Consider the following 27,035-nt stretch of genomic DNA (forward strand, 5'->3'; position numbering starts at 1 on the left):
AGAATTAAAATATTAATATTACTTAAATATTTTATAGACTTTAAATATATTATAATATTTCAAACTTTCGACGGAGTTCAAATATTTATAATAATTTAAACATTGTATAAAAAATTTAAATATTTATAATATCTTAAACTTTTTTTAAAAACGTAAATATATTATAATATGTTTACTTTTTAAAAGTTTAAATATTTTCAAATATAGAACCAAATTAAACTGTTAAATTTGGATACCTGATAAATCAAGCTTCCTGCTCATTTGTACTCAAAACATTTTAGTCACATATTTATAGTGATTATGAACCATATTCCATAATATTTAGTCGATGTGGGATATACACCTTTTCTGTAAATTAGTTTACAACTTTACATATATATAATTTCTGCGTTTTTAATTCTTTCTATCTATACTACTCACAATTAATTACTAAAATTTTGTTAAGGAAATATTATAATATCGGAAATCAAGCAATTTAGTCAGATTTGGTAACTTGAATATTCGTTTTTAAAGATTTTAACTGAATCACTAAATATTCCTTTTAAAAGATTATCTGTTAAGATCAATCTCGGTAATTAAGGAAATATCCGAATTTTTGGTAATTAAAATTTATGGTTTTCATTTAAATACCTTAAAGGAAAATGAAATCAGAGTGTTTGCCTATAACGAATAACTCTGTTTGGGATCTTAAATAACTAATCTTGAATGAAATAATATACTGGATCCGAAAAATATTATTCTGGAGTACAAACAGATCCGCGGATTTTTTTCTTTCTGTAGTCGGATATGTAAGGATCCGCGTCCCAACCCGGCAATTTTTTAAGTAATCGACCGAGGGTATTTTCGTCATTTAATGAAATCAAAACTATAGGTTAATTAGATTAAATTTTGTGTTTCTCTAATCATTTTTAATGAAAAACCTACCAAAACCAAGTCATGGTCCATTTTTACTCTAGAGAGTACTTCTGCTTTAATAGTATAGATTTGTAATTGTTGGAAATAAATCCTTTACAAGTATATAGACCAAACAGTGTATATCGGATACCAAATGAATCAACCTTGTTAAATGTTTCGTCGGTTATTAAGGTTTCTCACTGAAATTTATTTACTTAGTCTCCACTGAGATTGTTTGGGGAAAAAAAAGATTTCTACTTCACAGAATCTATTGAACTAGCAAAATACCTTTCTAAGTTATACGTTAAAGGACATTTATTTTTGGTTTGATAAAATAGTAGAAGCTATATATAATAAATAAGTGCACGTAATATATTTTTTTTTAATAAGAAAAACGAAGTCAATATCGAGCTCCGTGTCACCTTCATGCTTACATGCATCTAGGGCTTCCAATAATTATAAAATTAGTACTACAGCAAGTTAATGAAGCATTATGTCGCCTACGTCCCAACTGCAACAGTTTAACGATACAATGAGAAGGGTCCATAGAGAAGGAACGTATTAGCTAAGTAGTCGTCAGCTCGAACAATTTGTTTATAATTTTCAGTTTTTGGTTTGAAAGGTCAATAGTTTGTTCATAAGTTTGTATATCTCTTTCCCACATGATCGACTTTTAAATCACTAATTCTCAAGAGTAATTAAAAAAATTCGCTTAACTAATGAAAATTCTCTATAGTATTACATTTCAATAGGATCTTTTCTATGACAATATTTTACTTTATATATTTAAGGATTTTTCTTCTAATGACCGCCGTAAACAACGATATATGAATCGCCACACCGTAATAAACGTTTTTTGTCAGTGACAAGAAAAAAACCATTTTTTCTTAGTTTTTCTTCTGTGTTTTTTGTTTGTTTGTTTGTTTGTTTGTTAAATGCTTAGTATTGGAAATTGGATACTTGCTACGAATTCTTCTTCTAAATTCAAAAATTATTTAATCTCTTTAGTTAGTCCTCTCTAGGATATATGCATGCATGTGCTTTCCATATCTTTCTTAGTTTGGAGATTAGATGGTTGGTCACATGAATCGATTTAATTTCTTGCTTATTCAAGAAAGAATCGTTAGTCTCCTTTGGAATATATGCATGTTCTTCTTTCCATATCTTCCTGATTTGTGGTGATTAGATAGCTGCCAATTAAGTTAGATTACGTGAATTATTTCCTTCCAACTTCAAGAAAAAGAGTGGTTTGTGCATGTGCTTTCCATTTCTTCCTTATTTCTCAGGATGAGATGGTTGCTAAGCAATTGCATTAATTAATTTCATCCAAACTCACGTACGTTCCTTAATTGGGTTTTGAGATATTGGAGTCCTGATGTTGCTTTGTCGACATCCTACGAAAATAGTGATAATTTTATTTTATTTTTAAATGATAGTCATTAGTCAACATATTTCAAAGAGTGACCAAAAAACCTAATTTATAATATAGATGTATACATCGAATCAGCATCAATAAAATAGAAATAGTAGTACAATATAGACGAACTGCATAAAATACGGGTATATACAGTAAATCACAATTCTAAATCAATATCGAGGGCTGTGTCAGCTTTATGAAAACATAGTTACATGCATCTATCTATCTGTGGATTCCAACAATAATAATATTTTTATTATCAACCAGAGGCTTCAGAGCAAGTTAATGAAGTGATAACGACTACGTCCCAACTGCAACAATTTACAGGTAGGATAAAAGAAAGGTATAGCATGCATTAGAGAATAAATTACAGCGTCGGTTAATAAGTCAGTTTACTCTATTTGAATTTTAACACTCCCTCCATGCAACTATAAATTACAAGGACGATACTCACAAACCTTAACCATTACAACACTCCTTCTGCAATCTTCATATCTAACTAAGAGTTTTTGTTTTCTCTCTCTCTCTCTCTCTCTCTCTCTTTCTATCTCTCTCTCGTTTGTTTATATACATAAGTTTACTACAAGATGTCATTGTCAACGTCGGAGAAGGAGGAGAATCACAAGAAAATGGCGGCGGACAAGGCAGAGAAGGGGAGGAAGAAGAGGGCAATGTGGGAAAGAAAGTGGAAGAGATTGGACATTGTGAAAGCTTTTGCTTCCCTCTTTGTGCATTTTCTATGTCTCTTGGCTCCTTTCAATTTCACTTGGCCGGCCTTAAGAGTCGCCCTCATTGTTTATACCGTGGGTGGGCTCGGTATCACCGTCTCTTACCACCGAAATTTGGCTCACCGGAGCTTCAAAGTCCCTAAATGGCTCGAGTACTTCTTCGCTTATTGCGGCCTTCTTGCCATTCAGGTTCACCCTCTTTCATTTCTTTTTATTTTATTATTTAAACCGCAATATTTCCAACCTCGTATCTATATATTTTCGTCATTCCATACTCATGCACGCATGCAACATAACTTACCCATTCTCTTAAAAATTTAGTTATTTTTCCACATATATGTTTTATACCTACTAATTGGATCCACCTGCCAATCCCAATTTTTTTTTTTTTTTGACAACAATTTTAGTCACTCCACATAATTTAAACTAGAGGGTTTCATTAAAATTTGAACTAGAGGGTTTCATTAAATTAATTTACATAGTTTAAAAATAATAATTTAATTTGAACTAGAGGGTTTCATTAAAATTGAAACACTCAACCACTAGTTCACAAGGACTCGGGTCATCGTCAATCTTTAATTATATCCTTAGATTTTGGTCACAATCAAGCTATAATATCATGTTTTTTAGTTTTTAAATTTACATTATTTATGTTCTGATTGGTTGAGTTAACCGTTTTTGTATATAACTATATATAATCAAACATCTAGCTAGTTGTAATAATTTCATGGACCCACCCGCATATCCTTTGATTCTTAAAAGCACTTATACATCACATCTCATTATGAGTATTTGTTTTGTTTTGTTATTGTAATTAGGGAGATCCTATTGATTGGGTGAGTACACATCGATACCATCACCAGTTTACAGATTCGGATAGGGACCCGCATAGTCCTAATGAGGGCTTTTGGTTCAGTCACCTCCTATGGCTATTTGATACCGGTTACCTTGTAGAAAAGGTAATTAATTCTTGCGAGAATTAGATTAGTTCATTTTAATCACAATTAAAATTTAATATAATGTTGTAATGGCACAGTGTGGAAGAAGGACAAATGTGGAGGACTTAAAGAGGCAGTGGTACTATAAATTCCTTCAAAGAACAGTCCTTTACCACATTCTAGCATTTGGTTTCCTCCTCTATTACTTTGGCGGTCTCTCCTTTCTTACTTGGGGAATGGTAATATCTCTTTTTTTGCCTTTTGATTTTAGTTTTACCTAAAAAAACAAGAATTGTAACAATAGTTATAAATAATAAATGATAAGGCATTGAAGAATTCTAATTTTGGTATGGTATTGGCGTATTTGTAGGGTATTGGCGTAGCAATGGAACATCACGTGACTTGCCTCATCAACTCACTTTGCCATGTTTGGGGAAGTCGGACTTGGAAGACAAATGACACTTCTCGTAATGTTTGGTACGTTGAAACTTTAATCAATCATGAAATGTCAGTGAGTATACATATGTGCAACTTTGAATCAGTCGAAGTGTTATAAAAGAGACTGAAATTTTCAAATTTTCCCATAGATAGGTTTTTTTTTTTTTTTAAGTTTTTTTTTTTTGAATTGGTGGAAGGGAAGGTGCATCAACCAACTACCTCTCTTTTGAAAGGTCAATTAGAATATTTACTCTTGGCACATTGCCCATAAAAAACGTTCATGCATGACTTGACTAAACAGGAAAGTTACTTCTTTTCCATCCCATTACAGACATTTATATTTTTAAAAAATATTTACCATGGGATACCTTTTTTTGGACCACTCCAAAGGCATTTAGTTTACCATCAGAAAAACACCCGACATATATGTAGATCTTTTTGATTGTGTTTTCTTTTGTGTGGTCCATCTTATTACTGCATGCATGTTAAAAAATAGTATATATATATGTGGAAGAAATTAAACTAATCAATTGTTGTTGGTTTAAAATGGTTATATAGGTGGCTATCAGTATTCTCGTTTGGAGAGAGCTGGCACAACAATCACCACGCATTCGAGTCATCGGCGAGACAAGGCTTGGAATGGTGGCAAATCGACATCTCTTGGTACATCGTCCGATTTCTCGAGATTATCGGTTTGGCTACTGATGTCAAGTTGCCTTCAGATAGTCAACGACGTCGTATGGCATTGGTTCATTGAAGATGGAATAAATTCGACTTCTCGTCTCAATTAAGTTTTAAGTATTAGTTAATGTCTACGTACGTTTAAAGTTTTTGGTAAACGTAACACTTGTAATATTGTGCTATGCGGTGTTGTTTTTGTGTTGTGGTGTGTGTTTTGAACCAGCTTGCTTAATTAAGATACGTTCGTTTCCATGTGCACGAAATTTTAATATGATGCGTAAGGTTATCTGCATTGGTTAGTTTCTCACCAAGTTTTTTATTAACAAAAAAAATTAATAAAATATAAAATAATAATTTTTTTATTGAAAAAGTTTCTCAAAACAAGAGAGAAAGTTTCTCAGAGATTCTCCAATGAAAACCGTTCTCAGCTTAAACGAGAAACTCTCATAATAAAAAATTATTATACAATATTTTATTATTTATTTTTTGAATGAGAAACTTTTGTGAAAAATTTTCAATGCACATGCTCTAATGAAATTTATCACGGTTTTATTCTTTTTTTTTTATTATTATTTTTTTCTTTTTTTCTGTAACTCACACATACACACTCTCATATATTAAACCTGGGTTATGATCGGATTATGACATCACACTAGTAAATTACAAATTCCGTTTCAACAACATTATGGTAATTTCTTACTTAAATATATTATTGGGGCGGATGCAAACCATAACTTTATGTGGGGGCAATATAGAAAACAAAAAAAACTTAGGGGGCAAAATTGCAAATAACAAGGATAAAAATTTTTTAAAAAAAAATTAAAGTTTGACCGGGGCATATGCTCCCCTATTAGAAAACGTGGCTCCGTCATTTGTGTTTTTTTTGCCGTGGTTCATTTATATTGGAGAACATGCAATAAAATTAACTTGAAAAGATTAGGCGGATCTAATAGAAACGGGCCAAACGGCCAGATAGTGAAAAATGGTTTAATTTTTTTGATTCAGTAATAACAAAAATGGCTAATTCAGTAATAACAAAAATGGCTAAACAAGAACATTATGCCGCCAAATCCCTCCCTCTTTTTTGATTTTTTTTTTTTTTAAACAGACTTTTATTAAAAAAAAGTGTTATTACTGAATTTTTTAAAGAAATAGCGAGCACCTATAATGGATAGATAAGCTTTATTTGGTGAAATACAATACTGAAAAGAAAAAAAATCAAAATTAAACGTGTAGTTAAGCACCAAACCTAAAAGGCTAAAACGCAGCCAACCCTAATTGCAATATATTATTTCTCCATCCACAAATAATTGCATTTACAATTTGTGACATACAGTTGATAGAAAATGACAAAACATGAAAACATTATATTTTTATATACAGCACTGTAAATATATCAAAGGGGAAAATCTTTTACAAAATTCAAAACCTTAAACGTTAAGAGGTATCAAACTGCGTGTCTTTCATGACGTAAAAGCATCCGTAAAACCATTCTTTAAAACAATTACAAATGTCCCAAGATTTACACATGTGCCTATTATGCTTAACTCTTAATTCTCGGACTAACCAATCAAACCCGGATCGTTACGCATAAAATTAAATCTATATTTTTTTTAGAAAATAAAAAAAAAGTTAGGCCAACCAAGTGGCTATGCATGTTGTTTTCCTAGCTAAAATCCTCATCTGGAGACGAGGCAAATACGAGTTAAAGTAGAGTGTGCAACTTTATGTTTTCGTTGTTAAGTAGTGATGATTACTCAAATCCACCGATACAATCCTTAATCTCCACGACATTCAGCTTCAATGCACCAACATATCATCATCCGATCCCCTATATAACCAACCCTTTGGTCAAATATCATATAACTCATCATATTCCAATAAACAACAAACCCATATTCCTCGACGTTCCAATGGGGGACACCACTAAGGACGATGACTCCTCCAGCCAAAGCAAATCGGTGCGTAGGGAAAAGAGAGCGTACTTTTTCAGGAAATGGACCCGGATCGATCTGATGAGAGCTTCCGCTGTTGGGGCTGTGCATGTGTTGTGTCTGTTGGCTCCGTTTAACTTCAAATGGGAGGCTCTCCAGTTCGGTGTGATGCTTGCCATAGTGACTAGTCTCAGCATTACATTCTCATACCATAGGAACTTGACTCACCGAAGCTTTAAGCTTCCTAAATGGCTTGAATATCCCTTCGCTTACTCTGCCCTTTTTGCGCTTCAGGTATATATATCGTTTATAACCAAATATAGATACACATCCAACGTATTTCCCCAGTACGTACGTTATCTTTGAAATTAAACTTCTATATATATATTTTTTCTTTTCAGGGTCATCCGATAGATTGGGTGAGCACCCATAGGTTCCATCACCAGTTCACAGATTCAGACCGTGACCCACATAGCCCTATTGAAGGATTCTGGTTCAGTCACGTCTTTTGGATATTTGACACCAATTACATTAGAGAAAAGGTAGAAAGTTGCTTATAATCTCTACAGTTAAACACAACATACTATATATGTATACGAGTCAATCTTAAGTTATTATGAGATTTTAACAGAACATCAGTATTGTATAACTAATGACGAATAATGTAACAGTGTGGAGGACGTAACAACGTGATGGACTTAAAGCAACAATGGTTCTATAGGTTTCTTCGAAAGACAATTGGTCTCCACATCTTAACCTTTTGGGGCCTCGTCTATTTCTGGGGCGGTCTACCTTACCTAACTTGCGGCGTGGTAATTAAATTCTCTATTTTTTTGTTTCTTTGTGCAATTAATCGTCTGTTTTCAATAAGAAAAATTGGATTATACGTTATGAATATCATACAAACTTTTTGACGGTTTGAAATATGAATTCCACATTGCTGCAAGAAAAAAAAGAATGACATCATCATATTTCGAAAAAAGGTTCCATTACTCATGTTAGAAATATAATCACTAATTTTATTTATTTATCAATACTAAAACTATATTAAAAGCATTTTATGATTATCTTGCAAAACTTTCTATATCGAATATTTATTGTTCTTGTATTTCACTTTTAATCCAAAACATACTAACTATCACATACTGTATATGGTATATTTTTTTGCAACAGGGTGTTGGGGGAGCAATAGGTTACCATGGGACTTGGCTCATAAACTCGGCGTGCCATATTTGGGGCTCGCAAGCGTGGAACACCAAGGACACCTCTCGTAACGTTTGGTATTTTTATTTACAAACTCTATTCTTTATATATATATATATATATATATTAAACCATAACCGGAACTGATAAAACCTTCACCGAAATTAATATTGAGTGAATGTGGAATGGCGCAGGTGGCTAGGGCTATTTACGATGGGAGAGAGCTGGCACAACAACCACCATGCCTTTGAGGCGTCAGCTAGGCACGGATTGGAATGGTATCAGGTAGACATAACTTGGTACCTCATTCGGTTCTTCCAGGCTCTCGGTTTTGCCACAGATGTCAAATGGCCTACTGATGCTCAGAAACGCAAGATGGCTTTCGCTCGTTAGTCAGAGCACTATATCTATCTAAATTATATGTGTGCCTCATATATCACTCCCTCATTTGTTAATTTATGTTAAATGGTTAAGAATAATTCTGTTCTCTCATGAACTTGTAAACTAGTTGTGATCCAACACATTTTAATACCTGAGTACATTTCACGCTGTATGAACAATATAACTTAACGCATTGTCTTGAAAGAGTAACCGAACCTTTGTGCGAGAAGATTTCAGAAGATGTGGTCCGGTATCTCTCTTGACTCCCTTTTGGATGTCTCAAACTAAAAAAAAAAGGAATATTAGCTAAGTACTTTTGAACAATAGCATGCATTAATAGAATATATTACGACGTCCTATTGGGGAGTACTTCTCGCCATGCATTCAGCTTCGAGCGCTCATTCATTAGTTTTTTGTTGTGGATGACATGCATCGTCAAACCACAAAAAATCCAACCTCGTATATATATATCACGTCACGAGTGCAATAGAACTTTTTACAATCTCGTAATTAACATATTTAATTCTTTATTTCTTTTCTTGTTACAAAATATGGGTCGTCGTTGGATCCACCCGCCAATCCTACTAACAGTAATTTCAGTAACAAATTGCCAAAAAAATTAGATGTGAGCTAGCTAGTTGGGTCTCAAGAAAATCTGAAACACCCAAGTACTGGTTCAGAATAACTCTGGCCATCGTCAATCTTTACATTTACAACAGTACCGTTGGAACTGCTCAGAAATCCATAGCTATATTGTGCTAGCTTTTTCTATTTACTTTATTACTTATTAGTTAGTTGAGTTAACCTTTTCTTTAAATTAATATCTACAGTTGTGCATATATATATAGACCCACCACAAATCCTTACCTCTATATCTTAAGACTTGTAGAGTCTATCTCTCTTTCGGTAGCCTTCAGAGAGACAACGACGTCGTATTGCATTGGTTCGTTGAAAATATGGAAGATATTCCGACTTCTACCCAAGAAACTGTCTAATAATTGTATCTACATCAATTCATATCCATAAGATTCTATATTCACTCTATTAAAAACATATTCAAAAAATATTAAATAAACCCATGGTTCAGTAATAATAATGTAGGCTTCCGTTCGCCAGCCGCATTCACTTGCTTATCCTTAGAGGCTGTAAGAACACAGTGCCCCACAACTATCAATAGTATACCACGAGAGTGCCCGCCCATCATCATATTAATTATCTGAAAATTAGTAAGTGAATTTAACGATTACAAACGTATTATATGTAGCAACTAGCAACCATTTTGAGTCTTTGACAGTTAACAAGTACGTATGCTTTAATATCGTTTTTGTTTGTACGAATGTATGTATGTTTTTCTATATTCTAAATTTCAATATGATTGACCAAGTAATTTACGTTGTCAATTCATATAATATCATTCGAAAGATATCAATTTCTTTGATGTGATGTAAAGCGAACATGTGAAACTACACTTAATTCGAAATATTAGAAGAATATAAACCTCTTGCATGTACTATATATATATTACATCTACAATATGCTATAATTTACATATATATTGTTTACAATGTTACAAGAATAATAATGTTCGCTTAAATTGAGCGTAGCACAATAAAACATCCCACATTCAACAAGATAGAGCGGGCATATTAAATACGAGGTAACGTGTATAAGTCTATTTTTTCGTCCTTAGAGCATTTGCAATGGTAGTTTTTCAAGAAAATCTTTCATCTAAAAAAGAATTAATAAAATAATAAGTAATATTATTTAATTGTGAAAATCTCTCAGAAAAGTATAAAAAAGTGTCTCATATGAGAGATCATGAGAGACTGCCATCTCTTTTTTTAGAGATTCACATAATTTAAAAATATTTTTTATTATTTTAATATTTATTTTATGTGTGAGAGATTTTGGTGGGAGAGTTACCACTGCTCATTTACTCAAATCTACCGACATACACAATCTTTACTCTCCACAACAACTCGACTACCATCTTCCCCTATATAGTCAGACATTTGGTCAATCATAAGGCAAAACTCAAAACCAAAAAAGTATTTGTACTATTCATATCTCAAAGATAACAAACTCATTTCTCGACGGTCCGATGGGTGACGCAGCTAAGTATGATGGCTCTAGCCAAAGCAAATCAGAGCGCAAGGAAAAAAGAGCTTTTTTCTTAAGAAAATGGACCCAGTTCGATGTGGAGAAAGCTTCGGCTGTTGTAATCGTGCATCTGTTGTGTCTAATGGCTCCATTTTACTTCAAATGGGAAGCAGTCTTGTTCGGTGCGATTCTCACCAAAGCGATTAACATTTTCATCACATTCTCGTACCACAGGAACTTGACTCACCGAAGCTTTAAGTTACCTAAATGGCTTGAATACTTATCCGCCTATATTGCTCTTTTCGCGTTGCAGGTAAATACTCTTTTACAAGAAAATGTAAAATGAAACTATCGATCGTACATCCAATATGTATGTATACTCAGTTATATCGTCTATCTCTTTTTTTGTTTCAGGGTCATCCAATAGATTGGGTGAGTACACATAGGTTCCATCACCAGTTCACAGATTCGGACCGCGATCCACATAGCCCTACGGAAGGGTTCTGGTTCAGCCATATCTTGTGGATATTTGACTCCGATTATATCAGAGAAAAGGTAGCTAAACATTTACAAACCGCACGTAAATTCACTTGTGAATAAGTGATGAGATTCCAAGATTTGTAATTAAAAAGTAAAGGTGAATGTTGTAATACTTGCTACAGTGTGGAAGACGTAACAATGTGATGGACTTGAAGCAACAATGGTTCTATAGGTTTCTTGCAAAGACAGCCGGTCTCCACATCTCAGCATATTGGACCCTCATCTACTTATGGGGTGGTCTACCTTACTTAACTTGGGGCGTGGTAAAAATCTCTATGTATCTTAGCAATTAATTTTTTTTTTAATCTTAGCAATTAATTTGTTCATAAAATTGTCATTAATCTATTAAAAATAGTATTTTCAAAATTAAATTAAATTCTTACTTTCAATTATTTTTTGTGTTACTCGATTTCACTATTCATCCTATAATCCAAAAGACTATCATTCTAGAGTTTTTTATTTGTTTCACAAAACTGTTATTTTATATTTCCAATGTGATATTTTATATCAAATTTTCTAATTTACTCTTAATCTAAAGTTATTTTTATTAAATTTATATGATAAATTACTCATTAATTAAAGGCATATATGTATAATTCAAGTTTTACTTAATTTGGGTGCAATTTGTCAAAATGACACTATTTGTGAAACAGAGAGTATTAATTACCGTTTTTTTTTCCTTTCTTTTTTTGGCAACAGGGTGTTGGAGGAGTATACGCTTACCATATGACTTGGCTCATCAACTCGGCATGCCATATTTGGGGTTCACGAGCGTGGAACACCAAAGACACCTCTCGTAACNTTTGTTTTTTTTTTTTTTTTTTTTGTCAATCTGTTTGGTATTTTATTTACAAACTCGAATCTCTATAGACCTATTCAAGACACGTCGAAAAACAAAACCAAACAAACAAAATATTATCCGAAAGACCAAAACCTATCCACAATGGGCCCAATTTCAATTTGATTAGTGATTACTATATCAAACGAATCCAGTTTCAATCTGGTTTAATTATAGGGAACTTTGTAAACTGAAAAACTTCTATAACTAAATACTGAGTAAAATAGTTGTCAAAAAAAATAATAATAATAAATACTGAGTAAATGTGTGTAATGGTGCAGGTGGCTAGCGCTATTCACGTTGGGAGAGAGCTGGCACAACAACCACCATGCCTTTGAGGCGTCGGCTAGGCACGGACTAGAATGGTATCAGGTAGACGTAACTTGGTACCTCATTCGGTTCTTCCAGGCTCTCGGTTTAGCCACTAATGTCAAATTGCCTACCGATGCTCAGAAACGCAAGATGGCTTTCGCTCATTAATGTCAGCTCTAAATCTATCTATATCGTTAAATTATACGTACTCGTCACTCACTCTTCTGTTGCTTTTGTAATACTGCTAAGAATAATCTGTTCTCATGAACTTGTAAACCAGTTGATCCAACACCTTTGTCTTTTAAGTTTTAAGTACATTGCATGCTGTGTGGACAACAAAAACTGACATAACAATCTCGAAAAAGTAACAAACCTTGAGCAAGAAAGAGTTCAGAAGATGTAGTCCGGCAACTCCAGAGGAAACTCTGCGACTTTGACTTCGAATTGACTCCCTTTTGGATCTCTCAGACTAAGAAAAAGGAATCAAAAAGGGTCAAGATTCCAGTTTAATTTCAAAACTACAACATATGGTAGTCTGGATTCTTAACATCATATCATGAAAGCATACCTTCCTGGCACAAAGGTGAAAGAGCCTTCAATTGATCCAGCAGTTGTTGGAAGACTGGAACAACTCTCATACACAAACTCTTCCCCTCCGGCTTGTAAGAGCGGGTACTACAAAAATACACAAACCGCATTAGAAAACCAAAGTTCATATCACAATTATGCTCCTTCAACCAACAAATTGTTATCTTAAACTAAAGCAAATTGTTAAATTGAAGTGTTGGAGAAACCAAGGTGGCGCATTGTTTCCTTAGTCTCCCTTATGATTTCCTTAAGAGGTAGCAAGTAGACATTAACTTCATGAGAATAAGCAGAATAGCCACCTATAAGCCCCAAAGACCCATCAAGCCCATTAGAAGAAGAAAGCTCTTGACCATCAACGAAAAGGTAGAGAAGCCTTGTTGGAAGAGGAAGCTTCACTTTGAGAACAGTCTCGAATTCTTTAAGATCTTGGGGGAAAGAAGGTGTTTTTGAGTTTTGACCATGAACTCCTTGTAGTGAATTCATAGTTATCATACTCAATGATTTTTCTTATCTTCTCTTGTATAATGTTAAAACTTCAATTTGTTATTTATTTTGGAAACAGGGTGTTGGGGGGGAGCAATAGGTTACCATGGTACTTGGCTCATAAACTCGGCGTGCCATATTTGGGGTTCGCAAGCGTGGAACACCAAGGACACCTCTCGTAACGTTTGGTATTTTTATTTTACAAACTCTATTTTTTATATATAGCATGCATTATAGAATAAATTACGGCCTCATATTGGGGACTTCTCGCCATGCATTCAGCCTCGAGAGCTCACTCATTATTTTTTTTTGTTGTGGATGACATGCATCGTCAAACCACAAAAATTCCAATCGCGTATATATCACGTCACGAGTGTCGAGTGCAATAGAACTTTTTACAATTTCGTAATTAACATATTTAATTCTTTTTTTCTTTTCTTGTTACAAAATATGGGCCGTCGTTGGATCCACCCGCCAATCCTACTAACAGTAATTTCAGTAACAAATTGCCAAAAAAATTAGATGTGAGCCAGCTAGTTGGGCCTCAATAAAATCTGAAACACCCAACTACTGGTTAAGAATAACTCTGGCCATCGTCAATCTTTACATTTACAACAGTACCGTTGGAACTGGTCAGAAATCTATAGCTATATTGTGCTAGCTTTTTCTATTTACTTTGTTACTTAGTTAGTTGAGTTAACCTTTTCTTTAAATTAATATCTACAGTTGTGCATATATATAGACCCCCTTTATATCTTAAGACTTGTAGAGTCTATCTCTCTTTCTAATTTGTTTACTATCTCTCTTTATGTAGCCTTCATAGAGACAAACACGTCGTATTGCATTGGTTCGTTGAAAATATAAAAGTTATTCCAACTTCTCGTCTTGATTAAAGTTTCATAAATTCTCTATTTCACAAAAAATGTATTTTGACACATTACACACAATTTAAGAAAAACTTGAATTATATAATGAGTAATTTGTCATTTAAATTAAATAAATAAGTTTTGGAATAAAGTTAAATTAGAAAATTTGATGTAAAAAATTACATTCGAAATATAAAATGATATTCTATGTGAAACAAAGAAAAAAACTCTAAAATAACACTATTAGTAAAACAGAGGAGATGTTAAATATCTAACCAATGGTTCATTAATAATGTTGGCTTCCGTTTGCCATGCACCGGCCCCCATTCACTTGCTTATCCTTAGAGGCTGTATAAGTACACAGTACCCCACAGCTATCAATAGTATAGTGGGCATGAAAGACAGAGTCCCCGCCCATCCATCGTATTAAATATCTGAAATGTTTGTACGAATGTATGTATGTTTTTCTATATTCTAAATCTCAATACGATTGACCAAGTAATTTACGCTGTCAATTCATATACACATATATCATTCAAAAGATATCAATATATTTGATGTGATGTAAAGCGAACATGTGAAACTACACTTAATTTGAAATTTTAGAAGAATATAAACCTATTACATGTACTATATAATACATCTACAATATGCTATAATTTACATTGTTTACAAAATGTTACGAGAACAATAATGTTCGCTTAAATTGAGCGTAGCACAATAAAACATCCCACATTCAACAAGATAGAGCGGGTAAAGTGTAGAAGTCGATCTTTTCGTCGTTAGGTATTAAATAAATACCACGTTACTCAAATCCACCGATATATATATTTTTAACAAAAAAAAAAAAAAATCCACCGATATATACAATCTTTAATCTCTACAACAACTCAACTAAAATTACCAACATCTTCCCCTATATATATCAGACCTTTGGTCAATCACAAGGCATACTCAAAAGTATTTGTACTATTCATATATCAAAGATAACAAACTCATTTCTCGACGGTCCGATGGGTGAAGCAGCTAAGTATGATGGCTCTAGCCAAAGCAAATTAGAGCGCAAGGAAAAAAGAGCTTTTTTCTTAAGAAAATGGACCCAGTTCGATGTAGAGAAAGCTTCGGCTGTTGTAGTCGTGCATCTGTTGTGTCTACTGGCTCCATTTTACTTCAAATGGGACGCATTCTTGTTCGGTTGGATTCTCACCATGGTGACTAACATCTTCATCACATTCTCGTACCACAGGAACTTGACTCACCGGAGCTTTAAGTTACCTAAATGGCTTGAATACTTATCCGCCTATATTGCTCTTTTCGCGTTGCAGGCAAATACTCTTTTACAAGAAAATGTAAAATGAAACTATCGATCGTACATCCAATATGTATATATACTCAGTTATATTGTCTCTCTTTTTTTCGTTTCAGGGTCATCCAATAGATTGGGTGAGTACACATAGGTTCCATCACCAGTTCACAGATTCGGACCGCGATCCACATAGCCCTATCGAAGGATTCTGGTTCAGCCATGTCTTGTGGCTATTTGACTCCGATTATATCAGAGAAAAGGTAGCTAAACGTTTACAAACCGCACGTAAATTCACTTGTGAATAAGTGATGAGATTCCAAGATTTGTAATTAAAAAGTAAAGGTGAATGTTGTAATACTTGCTACAGTGTGGAAGACGTAACAATGTGATGGACTTGAAGCAACAATGGTTCTATAGGTTTCTTGGAAAGACAATCGGTCTCCACATCTCAGCATTTTGGACCCTCATCTACTTATGGGGTGGTCTACCTTACTTAACTTGGAGCGTGGTAAAAAATCTCTATGTATCTTAGCAATTAATTTCTTCATAAAATTTTCTATTAATCTATTATTTCAAAAATAAATTAAATTCTCATTTTCAATTATATCTTTGTAACTCGATTTCACTATTCATCCAATATAGTAGTACTAATTTACCGCTTTTTTTTTCCTTCTTTTTTTGTTTGGCAACAGGGTGTTTTCGGAGTATTGGCTTACCATTTAACTTGGCTCGTCAACTCGGCATGCCATATTTGGGGTTCGCAAGCGTGGAACACCAAAGACACCTCTCGTAACGTTTGGTATTTTATTTACAAACTCGAATCTCTATAAGACCTATTCAAGACACGTCGAAAAACCAAACAAACAAACAAACAAAATATTATCCGAAAGACCAAAACCTATCCACAATGGGCCTAGTTTCAATTTGATTGAGAACTTTCTAAACTGAAAAAACTTATATAATACTGAGTAAAAGTGTGTAATGGTNCGATCCACATAGCCCTATCGAAGGATTCTGGTTCAGCCATGTCTTGTGGCTATTTGACTCCGATTATATCAGAGAAAAGGTAGCTAAACGTTTACAAACCGCACGTAAATTCACTTGTGAATAAGTGATGAGATTCCAAGATTTGTAATTAAAAAGTAAAGGTGAATGTTGTAATACTTGCTACAGTGTGGAAGACGTAACAATGTGATGGACTTGAAGCAACAATGGTTCTATAGGTTTCTTGGAAAGACAATCGGTCTCCACATCTCAGCATTTTGGACCCTCATCTACTTATGGGGTGGTCTACCTTACTTAACTTGGAGCGTGGTAAAAAATCTCTATGTATCTTAGCAATTAATTTCTTCATAAAATTTTCTATTAATCTATTATTTCAAAAATAAATTAAATTCTCATTTTCAATTATATCTTTGTAACTCGATTTCACTATTCATCCAATATAGTAGTACTAATTTACCGCTTTTTTTTTCCTTCTTTTTTTGTTTGGCAACAGGGTGTTTTCGGAGTATTGGCTTACCATTTAACTTGGCTCGTCAACTCGGCATGCCATATTTGGGGTTCGCAAGCGTGGAACACCAAAGACACCTCTCGTAACGTTTGGTATTTTATTTACAAACTCGAATCTCTATAAGACCTATTCAAGACACGTCGAAAAACCAAACAAACAAACAAACAAAATATTATCCGAAAGACCAAAACCTATCCACAATGGGCCTAGTTTCAATTTGATTGAGAACTTTCTAAACTGAAAAAACTTATATAATACTGAGTAAAAGTGTGTAATGGTGCAGGTGGCTAGGGCTATTCACGATGGGAGAGAGCTGGCACAACAACCACCATGCCTTTGAGGCGTCGGCTAGGCACGGACTAGAATGGTATCAGGTAGACACAACTTGGTACCTCATTCGGTTCTTCCAGGCTCTCGGTTTAGCCACTAATGTCAAATTGCCTACCGATGCTCAGAAACGCAAAATGGCTTTCCCTCATTAATGTCAGCTCTAAATCTATCTATTTCTGTTAAATTATACGTATGTACTCGTCACTCACTCTTTTGTTGCTTATGTATGTAATACTACTGCTAAGAATAATCTGTTCTCACGAACTTGCAAACCAGTTGATCCAACACCTTTGTCTTTTAAGTATGGACAACGAAAACTGACATAACAATCTCGAAAGTGTAACAAACCTTGAGCAAGAAAGAGTTTAGAAGATGTAGTCCGGTAACTCCAGAGGAAACTCTGCGACTTTGACTTCGAATTGACTCCCTTTTGGATCTCTCAGACTAAGAAAAAAGGAATAAAAAAGGGTCAAGATTCCAGTTTACTATCAAAACTACAACATATATATGGTCTGGATTCTTAACATCATATCATGAAAGCATACCTTCCAGGCACAAAGGTGAAAGAGCCTTCAATGGATCCAGCAGTTGATGGAAAACTGGAACAACTCTCATACACAAACTCTTCCCCTCCGGCTTGTAAGAGCGGATACTACAAATACAAAAACCGCATTAGAAAACAAAGTTCATTCATATCACAATTATGCTCCTTCAACCAACAAATTGTTATCTTAAACTAAAGCAAAACTATTACCTTTCCTATCACAGCTTCTCCATTAACCTTATCTATCACTTCATTATCAGCTCGGATAACCCAATGCCTCCAATACAGTTGGCAAGAGCTGTGATGTGTCCCATTCAAGATGCATCCTTCAGGCATGAGAGACATCCGGATTGAATATGCATACCAGTATGCTGGTGGCTGATCCAGAAGATTAGATATTTCCGGAATAAAAACAGACGAAGCACGTACCTGAACAAACAAGCCTTTCCATTCAACAATCCACAAATCCATATCAAATAACTAAGTAAGTCATTGCTTTACCTGCACACCATTAGTTACGGCGACAGAACACAAGGGAGGAAGTTCCGGGAACAAACTGATACTTTTGACATTTTCCTGTTCACAGATTTTTATAGTGCCGGTTTGTAACCGCCTGCCATGTTCTTCCAACCAAAGCAGCAAGGCATCCTGTGACTGATGATCGCCGTTGATATCATGAACTGATCTAACCAAAGAATCCGGTACACAAGGAAGCAACTGGCGGTTACTTGTCCCAGTATAAAGCTTTCCGTTTGTGCAGTCTAGGAAAAAGATTTTCAAACCGGCCACTACGGATGCAGCCACAACGATAAGGTTTTCACTGTTGGAGAAACCAAGGTGGCGCATGGTTTCCTTAGTCTCCCTTATAATTTCCTTAAGAGGTAGCAAGTAGACATTAACTTCATGAGAATAAGCAGAGTAGCCACCTATAAGCCCCAAAGACCCATCAAGCCCATTAGAGGAAGAAAGCTCTTGACCATCAACGAAACGGTAGAGAAGCCTTGTTGGAAGAGGAAGCTTCACTTTGAGAAGAGTCTCGAATTCTTCAAGATCATCTTCTGTGGCACCTTTCCTCAGTGTTGCCTTTGCTTCAGGGAAGTTTAAGCTCAACCATAGTTTGAGGTTGTCCCAACAAAGTGTAACTCGTTTAACAAGATTCCAAGGGTACATTCTAAATGACTCCCTCCACAACTGATACGCTGTCTGAAGAATTAAGAGAGAGAAAAAGAAAAAAAAAATCAAAACTTTAAGGTAGTCTCAGAGATCAAAAATTCAAAACCTAAACTTTAAAGTGCCAACAGCCCTTAAAGAACGAACATTCAGACTCTGAATTGATCGAATTCAGGTTAATTTAAATACTCAAAACCCTAGAAATTGTGAAAGAAGAAAGAGTGAAATTGACCTTGAAGGACGGCGCAGGATCTCCATGGGGATCGAGTGGAGTGGAGATATTAAGATCACGGGAACAAAAGATCGACCAGAGAGATTCCTCGGAGGCGGAAACCCTAAGGCGTGTACTGACACAAGCCACTCTCCCTGTGCTTTCAGGACCGATTTTGGATAATACGATGTGGAGAACCAAATCTCCTGCATCTTCTAGCCCCATAGCTTTTCGTCTCAGAGACAACGACCCCTTCTTTGCTTTTGACTTTTGTCGGTCGGCTCTGTTTCAGTTCTTGGAATGTTTCAATATCATCTACCTGATGTGTTTTGGCACTTGGATAAAGTCGGTTACTTTAGGATCTCCACTAAATAAAAATACAAAATTCGAGTATACACTAAAGAAACGTGGATAGTGATACAGAGGGACCGAACCAAAACATGTTCGAAAGAAGACATTAAGGCAAGAAAAGAAACAAATTGAAGTTTTAAAACTTTACAACAAAAGAAAAAATAATCATCGGGTATGATGACTATGAATTCACTACTAGGAGTTTATGGTCAAAACTCGAAAACATCTTATTCAGCAACATTACATATTAAACCGGATCTCATCATCATCTGTACAGAGGAGGAATCATTAGCTAAGCTTTGAAATTGTCCTTTGCTCTTCTTATAATACCCAGAGCTTCTGCTTCATCTGCTGTCTCTGGAATACTTAAAGCCCGACGGATATCTGTGTTCCAAGCACGGAGAAACGGGTTACAAGCTTTCTCCATCTTCATCGTTGTTGGAATCTGAGATTTTGCAGGCACCAAAATCAGTCAAGAAAACAAAGAAGAAGTGATAGTTTCAATTACTTTGGAGAAGCTAGTCCAGTGAAGTAAAATGAAATGAAAGAAAGATTACCGTTGGTAACTTCTTGTCACGGAGCTCTGCAACGTAGGCTGCATAAGACTGGAGTACTTCGTTAGTTGGTTCTATAGACAATGCAAACTTGGAATTACTCTGCAAGATAAAAAAAATCATCCGATCAGATGGGATTTACACGTTTGGACGTGGTATTTATATATGGAAACACCCAATAAAGATCACAAACCAGTGTATATTCATGCCCACAGTATACGCTTGTGTCGTCCGGCAAAGCAATTATCCTCTGGAGAGAAGATAGCATCTGCAGAACAAGATGCAGGTTGTTGGAAAACCAATTTAAAGAACTTACGCTAAGAGTCAGGTTCAGAGAGAACAAATAGCTACACATGAAAATTTAAGATAAAACGATGTTTACCTGCTCTGGAGTACCTTCAAAGAGCTTACCACATGATAAGCTAAATAAGGTGTCCCCTGTGAAAATTGCTCGCGCCCCTGGAAAGTAGAAACTAATATGGCCTACAAACAGAAAAGAAGAGATTATAATGGGGACAAGGCTAAGACATTCAGAGATGCTAACGCTTTTTAAAGCATCAAAGCTCTAATCAGAGGACCAAGGGAAATACAAAGTTCTTAGAACCTCAAAGGATATTATGAAAAAACCAAAACTTTTTAGAATAGAAACTTAATCATGTGAATCTATGAAAACATACAAAATCTTGAATCTCAAATTGGTAACTAATGCTACGGACGAATAAACTATACAGGGCATACAAGGAGGACATATAGCATAAGAATATGGATTGGAGAACTAAACTTTGAACTAATCTGAATCAGAAGTATATAAATTAAAACTTTGAAAGGAGTAAACTTTGCATTTAAGAAGACGTGTAACCAACCTGTTGTGTGGCCAGGGGTTTCCATAACATGCACTTCATGGCCAGCAAACATCCATTTGTCACCATCTTTTAAGGCTATATCAATTCCAGGAATCCGGTCCCTATCTACAGCTGAGCCAATCACCTAAGTACAAGCAACGTCATAGTGTGGAATTTAATTGTTACATAAAAAGTCTAGAGAACATATCCACAATATGGACAGAGTGAAGTAACATTCGCCTACCTTTGCACCATACCTGTCTTTTAGTTCCAAATTCCCACCAGTGTGATCATAATGGTGATGTGTATTTAGGATATATGTTAGATTTCGACTATGCTTCTGCAGCGCATTCATAACAGGTACAGCTTCAGAAGGGTCAACCACACCAACTGTACCAGTATCTTCGTCATGTAAAATATAAGCATAGTTGTCCGTAAGACATGGCACCTGCAGAGAAAAATTAGCTTTATTTGCCAAGAAACAAAAGGACTACGAAGCAAAATAAGGAATACAGTTTAAGGTAAGTGAAAAAGAGCAACACACACACCAGTTCAATCTGCAATGAGGAAGAGACATTGGAGACAGTGCAGAATCTTGAAACGCGAACGGATTTACCAGCACCACGGAGAGTTCTAAGAGGGGAAGAGAACAGCTTCATCGCACCAGAGACAAAACCCTTTCTGAGATGAAGCTGTCTCACGCATGGACTTAGACATGTCTGAGTTGTTAGCTTCACATAAAAACAGATAAAAAGAAGAGACTAATCAAAAGATATGAAACAAGAAGGCTTCAAAAATATACATACAAGAAAAGTCACAGCCAAGACTGAATATTTTTCAAACAAGAAAAAGTCACAAACCAATATCTTTGAGCTTTGAGCAATAAACTAGTGAGCTTGAACCAACACAATTCATGTATACAACCAGAATTCTCAACTCAGAGTTAATTGACTGGAAAATTATAATTTATAAATAAAATAAAAACATCCAGAAAAAAATTAAGAAACTTTTGTATAATCCAAGGTGTTAAGCATCGAAATTTCAAAACTTTGAAGAAGAAAACAATTACGAGTAATCTCTACTTAAATTATGCAGAGGGAAGGAGTGAACCCTAAAACTTGTGAGTAAAATCAATCCGGAGAAGGAGACAAGAATGAGTAAAATTGGAAGAAATACAAACCCTAGAACATCGAAAGAAGGAGGCCGCACAAGAAACTTTGGCGATAGCTTGCATCTCTCTTCGCTCTATGGATTTGATTATGGAGAAGTGACACTCCCACGCGATTTCTAGTTTCTACAGAGAGAGAGAGAGCTCACGGAAGTGACAACAGAAACCGACCCAAGCCACACTTTTACTAAACCAGACCAAACCAAATCAAACCACTGTTAATATTCTTATTAGGCCTAGCCATAATATCCGAATCCAAAAAAACCGATCCGAATCCGATCTTAGAAATTCAATCCAATCCAAACCGAAAATTGAAAAATATCCAGCGGATTCTAAATTTCAAAATCCGAAAATCTGAATCCGAATCTGATCCGAACCGAAATCCGAATGGATATTCGAACATGCCCAAAATATAAGTACATAGTAATAATATCTTAGTAATATTGATACTTGTAATAACTTAGGTACCTAAAAAGTTTAAAATTTTGGATATTATATGTAGGAATTATAACTATCTTGAGTACATTTAGTTTAAAAAACAGTCCTAATTTTTAGATATTTTGGTTCTTTTCAAGTAATTTGAATTGATTTGTACACAAAATTTTGGATTTTTGAGTATTATGGATAACCGAATCTAGACCTGAAAAATCCGATCTGAACCCGATCCGAATCCGAAATTTGAAAATATCTGAATGGATTTTAGAATTATAAATCTGAAAAACCCGAACCTAGAAAAATCTGATCTGAATCTGATCCGAATATCTGAACGTCCAGACATAATTCTTATATAATTTGTTATAAATTATGTAAGAAAATTATAAATAATAGTTTTATGACTATGCACATTCAATAAACTGTACTAGGTTTGACTTTGAAATATATAACTTTTTAAATTAGTGATTTTACACATTCACATATATTTTTCTTCTGAAATTTCCCGTTCGGTATATACGTATAAGCACGCGGCACGCAGAAGTACATGAGGTGAAGGCAGGCGCGTACGCACTTGCTTTGGTAATGTTAGACCGATTATGTTAATACTTCTTAACCTTGTAGTATATTGTTTATCCTCCTCTATTCCATGCGTTTGACTCGAAACGTGACTTTTATACCAAAAAAAAACCAAAAAAAAAAACCAAAAAAGTACAATATTTTTATTTTATTTTTCTTGTTTCTTGGTTTAATTATACTATCTGATCTGATGTATGTATAACAGAGACTACGATGTCAAAGGTAGACCAAGCTTAAACCGGAATTCTAATCTGGTATTTTGTTGCGGTTATCTACGCTTATACTCCGCATTTTTCAGTGGTATAAGGCGAGCCGACCGAGTCGTGTTGTAACTTGTTTTGATCAGTTTCCATGTCATAATTAGTCCCAAGTAAAGTCAAGCACTCAAGCCTTCAAAATTTCTTGTGAGACAATTGTCAACCCAACAGACCTTTGTACATCTACATACGCGCACACATGCATAACTGATAAGTAAAAGTTATATATGTAGAGCCAATTTTATATAACTAGCTATATATAACTGAGAAGATAAACAAAATTTTAATGAAAAATACCTGTAAGTTAAGTAATGTTTCATTGTTTATATTATTAAACAAGGAATCTCTTTTCATATACCGATCGAGTAGATTTGTTTTAATTTTACAAAAAGTAGAATAAAATTTTTGACTGAAAGTCGTTTGTGGCTCATTATTGATTTATTGTACAATGACACGGATATATACATCATTTTAAAAGTACTTATCATCCACTGCAACATTGTAATGGATGACTGACGGATTTATGTTGACTCATCACGAAGCTAACTACAAATATCAAAAAATCTAACTGAGAAAATTCCATAAAATCGAACCAGCATTTAGACAGGGTTTTACAATTTCGTTTTGCGTTGCGTATATTCGAATTAGATATCTTCATCCATCTTTTCGAATTAGAGATCTTCATCGATGAAGATGGGGACACGTGCCATTCGTTTCCGAGCAAAGAGGCCTTTGTCTAATGCAAACCGGAAACCGTGTTAGAGTAACTCGTTTGATCAAATCCTACGTCTGATGTTTATCAAATATTGAAAACCATTTCTTTTGAAGTAAAGTCAAAGTCAAACTGCAATGACCACCTATATATATATATATATATTCATATTCATATTCATATTCGAGTTAGTGAGGAAAATCCCAAAGTCAAGCCATGAGGTGTTGACCAATAACTCTCTATATATATGTGCCATTTATCGAATTAAAATGAAACCCCATGCAATTTTTTTAAATAAAAAAAAAACAAAAAAAAAAGCCTACTGCCCTACAACAGCTTTACGTGCACACACACAAAAATAAGTCAGATTCGTTTTCCTTTCCGGAAAAATTAAGAGTACGAAAGAAGATGAAGAAACAACTAATGATCGTTGTTATGTTAGTTACCTTTTTCGTTGTTTTCTTGGACGTCAATCAAGTTGAAGCCATGAGGCCGTTCCCAACAGCTGTAGATGAGATCCGGTTTGTGTTCCAAGCGTTGCAAAGGGGTCCAGTAAGCGTGTCAGGTCGAAATGGTTGCACCAACATTCCCCGTGGTACACGTAGGTGCCATGGTTGAATCGAGTACCGGTCACTTGATTCTCTTCTTCTCGAATATACAACCAGAGATTCTTTGATTCTTTTTAATTGAGACATATGTAATTTTTTCTTTGCTAGAAATTTCGAGCCATACGAGTCTTTGATATTTTTTCACCATAATGTAAATTATGTAATTATGTAAATTGCAAAACAAAAAAGGGTGTGCATGCCCAATAATATTTTTTTTTCTCCAATTACCATAATTAATTTGGTTGAATTCGAAACTGTTTGTGTGAACATAATCTCTAGCTTTAGATGGTGTGTAATTAAATTGAATTTTAATGAATGAATTTGGTTGCTCCATAGACCATAGTACGTATTACGTAAAATACATATGTTCTTTCTTTTTTTTCGAGTAAAATGTATCATTGTTCGTAATGATTAGAAGGTTACCAACTTTTTGCAGACAGAAGCAACAATGAAAGAGAAAATCTGATATGTGTACTTTAACTTTTTCCACGATTATACAGTTTTAATTAATTAGTGCTTTTCTAAGATTACCACATCAACATGCTAACTTTAGTAAAAATTTAAATATACCACACACAAAATATATTCTTTTAAAAGTACATCAAGTGCATAATTGAACTAACAGTTCTGCTCGTACATAAAATATAAATTCTACAGTTTTAAGTAGAACAATTTGTTTAAAATTATCGTTCAGTGCATGCGATATGTACCATTATATTCTTCCGTTTGCTTGTTTGCTCGGAGGTTTAGGGTCGTCGATTGGGTCTACAACTATATTACTACCTTATTTTGTAGTTTTAAATCTTGACAGCATTACAGTAATAAAATAATAAGAAAAATTTCTTAAACTAAAGATTAATAAGTACTTATTAACCAAAAAGGTACATATTTTATTTTATTTTAAAGTTACATATTTAGAGTTCATAAAACAAATTAAAGAATAGCTAATCTCATCAACTAGTTTTGGCAGATTTTACCAAGTTGATGAATACATACATTTGTTTTCGTATCTGTTACAACTTACAAGTGCGTCAAAATAGAACCAATATACAAAACTATTTTGTGTCTCAGTGTCTATGACATTAACCTTTTAAAAAAATAAAGAAACCGTAATGTAAACCCAGACTCATGACGTGACGACTCACGGGCGGCACGTGCCCGAACCTCCTGGGATGTTTGTGCAACCGTTTGGACCTGACCCTGGAACCTGACCCCGTTGCAGCAACTGGAACACGAATCGGATCTCACCATCGGGTCTAGCAGCTTCGACTTGTGTGGTGTTCAAGAAAATCATAAAGAGCCCGAGCAAAATCACCCCAAGTATCAATTGTTTCTTCATCATCATTTTTTGTCTCTTGTTTGGGTATTCAAAGTGAAAAAAATATATTTTTTTGGTTTGGCACGTAAAAGTTTTTGTATGTCTTTTACTCGCTGTTTGCTTAATTTGTATCACATTTAGTTTGATGATGACTTATATATATAGGGTTTCTGATTATAGTGATTCGTTAGCTTGGTATCTTATCTGTGGTTTCGGTCTTACTTTAGATATTCTTGTAGCTTGACTTTTACTAGGAAAGACTTGGTTTTCAACATTTGAATCCATGCTGCCTATAAGAATTGATCAAACAAATAAAAGACACGGTTCTTGCCTTGGACCGCAATGTATATACATTACAAGTAATTAAACCTGAAAAAAAGAAGCTGATAAACCAAATAGCTAGACTAATTTTACTTTAGTAAAACAGAGTTCGATCCAGTTTTATTAGAGCAAAAGTACACTTTGGTAAAATTATTTATTTTCGGTGAGTCAAGATAGTAACTGGTTAAATAGAAGAATTGTGGTCAATTCGATCTGCTTAAATAACTTATTCTAATGCTTGCTAGGTACATAAACTTGAATACTTCAATATTTATGACGACGATTGAAATTCGAGTATGGGAGGTCAGGATGACATGTTAACATTTAAAAAAAACCGGAACCACTAAGCAAAAGAACTTGGAAACTGTCAAAATGTCTCAAAAAGGGGAATCCCATAATTGAATAAGAAGAACAAAAAAAATCAATTGGCAAGTTTGATTCAGTCTTACTCTTAAAAGTCTCGACCAAAACAATAAAT

At 34.5% G+C, this 27,035-nt stretch overlaps 7 protein-coding genes across 10 annotated transcripts; 4 read left to right on the top strand and 3 right to left on the bottom strand.

Moving 5' to 3' along the window:
• LOC104754763 (delta-9 acyl-lipid desaturase 1) lies at positions 2,761-5,348 on the top strand. The gene is made up of 5 exons (XM_010477027.2): positions 2,761-3,228; positions 3,858-3,998; positions 4,076-4,216; positions 4,348-4,454; positions 4,974-5,348. The coding sequence occupies exons 1-5, from the start codon at positions 2,899-2,901 to the stop codon at positions 5,170-5,172; spliced, it is 918 nt and encodes a 305-aa protein (XP_010475329.1). The 5' UTR covers positions 2,761-2,898; the 3' UTR covers positions 5,173-5,348.
• Positions 6,923-12,714, top strand: LOC104754764 (delta-9 desaturase-like 1 protein). Of its 3 annotated transcripts, none has more exons than XM_010477029.2 (5): positions 6,923-7,324; positions 11,129-11,269; positions 11,377-11,517; positions 11,954-12,060; positions 12,374-12,704. In XM_010477029.2, the coding sequence occupies exons 1-5, from the start codon at positions 7,010-7,012 to the stop codon at positions 12,570-12,572; spliced, it is 903 nt and encodes a 300-aa protein (XP_010475331.1). In that variant the 5' UTR covers positions 6,923-7,009; the 3' UTR covers positions 12,573-12,704. The 3 variants fall into 3 exon arrangements, with proteins under 3 accessions (XP_010475331.1, XP_010475330.1, XP_010475332.1); XM_010477028.2 differs by lacking the exons at positions 11,129-11,269; positions 11,377-11,517; positions 11,954-12,060; positions 12,374-12,704 and adding exons at positions 7,432-7,572; positions 7,702-7,842; positions 8,204-8,310; positions 8,428-8,824 and having other exon boundaries at positions 6,954-7,324; XM_010477030.2 differs by lacking the exon at positions 6,923-7,324 and adding an exon at positions 10,662-11,027 and having other exon boundaries at positions 12,374-12,714.
• LOC104754766 (F-box protein SKIP16) lies at positions 12,744-19,769 on the bottom strand. Of its 2 annotated transcripts, none has more exons than XM_019239632.1 (5): positions 19,437-19,769; positions 18,536-19,237; positions 18,245-18,463; positions 12,973-13,079; positions 12,744-12,873 (listed from the first exon to the last, which is right to left on the bottom strand). In XM_019239632.1, the coding sequence occupies exons 1-5, from the start codon at positions 19,638-19,640 to the stop codon at positions 12,795-12,797; spliced, it is 1,311 nt and encodes a 436-aa protein (XP_019095177.1). In that variant the 5' UTR covers positions 19,641-19,769; the 3' UTR covers positions 12,744-12,794. The 2 variants fall into 2 exon arrangements, with proteins under 2 accessions (XP_019095177.1, XP_010475334.1); XM_010477032.2 differs by lacking the exons at positions 12,744-12,873; positions 12,973-13,079 and adding exons at positions 17,734-17,934; positions 18,036-18,142 and having other exon boundaries at positions 19,437-19,768.
• On the top strand, positions 15,286-17,661 carry LOC104754768 (delta-9 desaturase-like 2 protein). Its single transcript, XM_010477034.2, has 5 exons — positions 15,286-15,666; positions 15,767-15,907; positions 16,015-16,155; positions 16,340-16,446; positions 17,444-17,661. Exons 1-5 carry the CDS (start codon positions 15,355-15,357, stop codon positions 17,640-17,642), a joined length of 900 nt encoding a protein of 299 aa, XP_010475336.1. The 5' UTR covers positions 15,286-15,354; the 3' UTR covers positions 17,643-17,661.
• LOC104754765 (probable hydroxyacylglutathione hydrolase 2, chloroplastic) lies at positions 19,811-22,505 on the bottom strand. Its single transcript, XM_010477031.2, has 8 exons — positions 22,343-22,505; positions 21,711-21,893; positions 21,407-21,610; positions 21,184-21,307; positions 20,703-20,803; positions 20,514-20,588; positions 20,324-20,422; positions 19,811-20,211 (listed from the first exon to the last, which is right to left on the bottom strand). Exons 1-8 carry the CDS (start codon positions 22,394-22,396, stop codon positions 20,059-20,061), a joined length of 993 nt encoding a protein of 330 aa, XP_010475333.1. The 5' UTR covers positions 22,397-22,505; the 3' UTR covers positions 19,811-20,058.
• LOC104754769 lies at positions 24,612-24,987 on the top strand. Its single transcript, XM_010477035.1, has one exon. It carries the CDS (start codon positions 24,719-24,721, stop codon positions 24,926-24,928), a length of 210 nt encoding a protein of 69 aa, XP_010475337.1. The 5' UTR covers positions 24,612-24,718; the 3' UTR covers positions 24,929-24,987.
• Positions 26,044-26,343, bottom strand: LOC104754770. Its single transcript, XM_010477036.1, has one exon. It carries the CDS (start codon positions 26,261-26,263, stop codon positions 26,060-26,062), a length of 204 nt encoding a protein of 67 aa, XP_010475338.1. The 5' UTR covers positions 26,264-26,343; the 3' UTR covers positions 26,044-26,059.

Source organism: Camelina sativa, chromosome 17 (assembly GCF_000633955.1).
Source record: "Camelina sativa cultivar DH55 chromosome 17, Cs, whole genome shotgun sequence".
In the NCBI taxonomy this organism is placed as follows: Eukaryota; Viridiplantae; Streptophyta; class Magnoliopsida; order Brassicales; family Brassicaceae; genus Camelina; species Camelina sativa.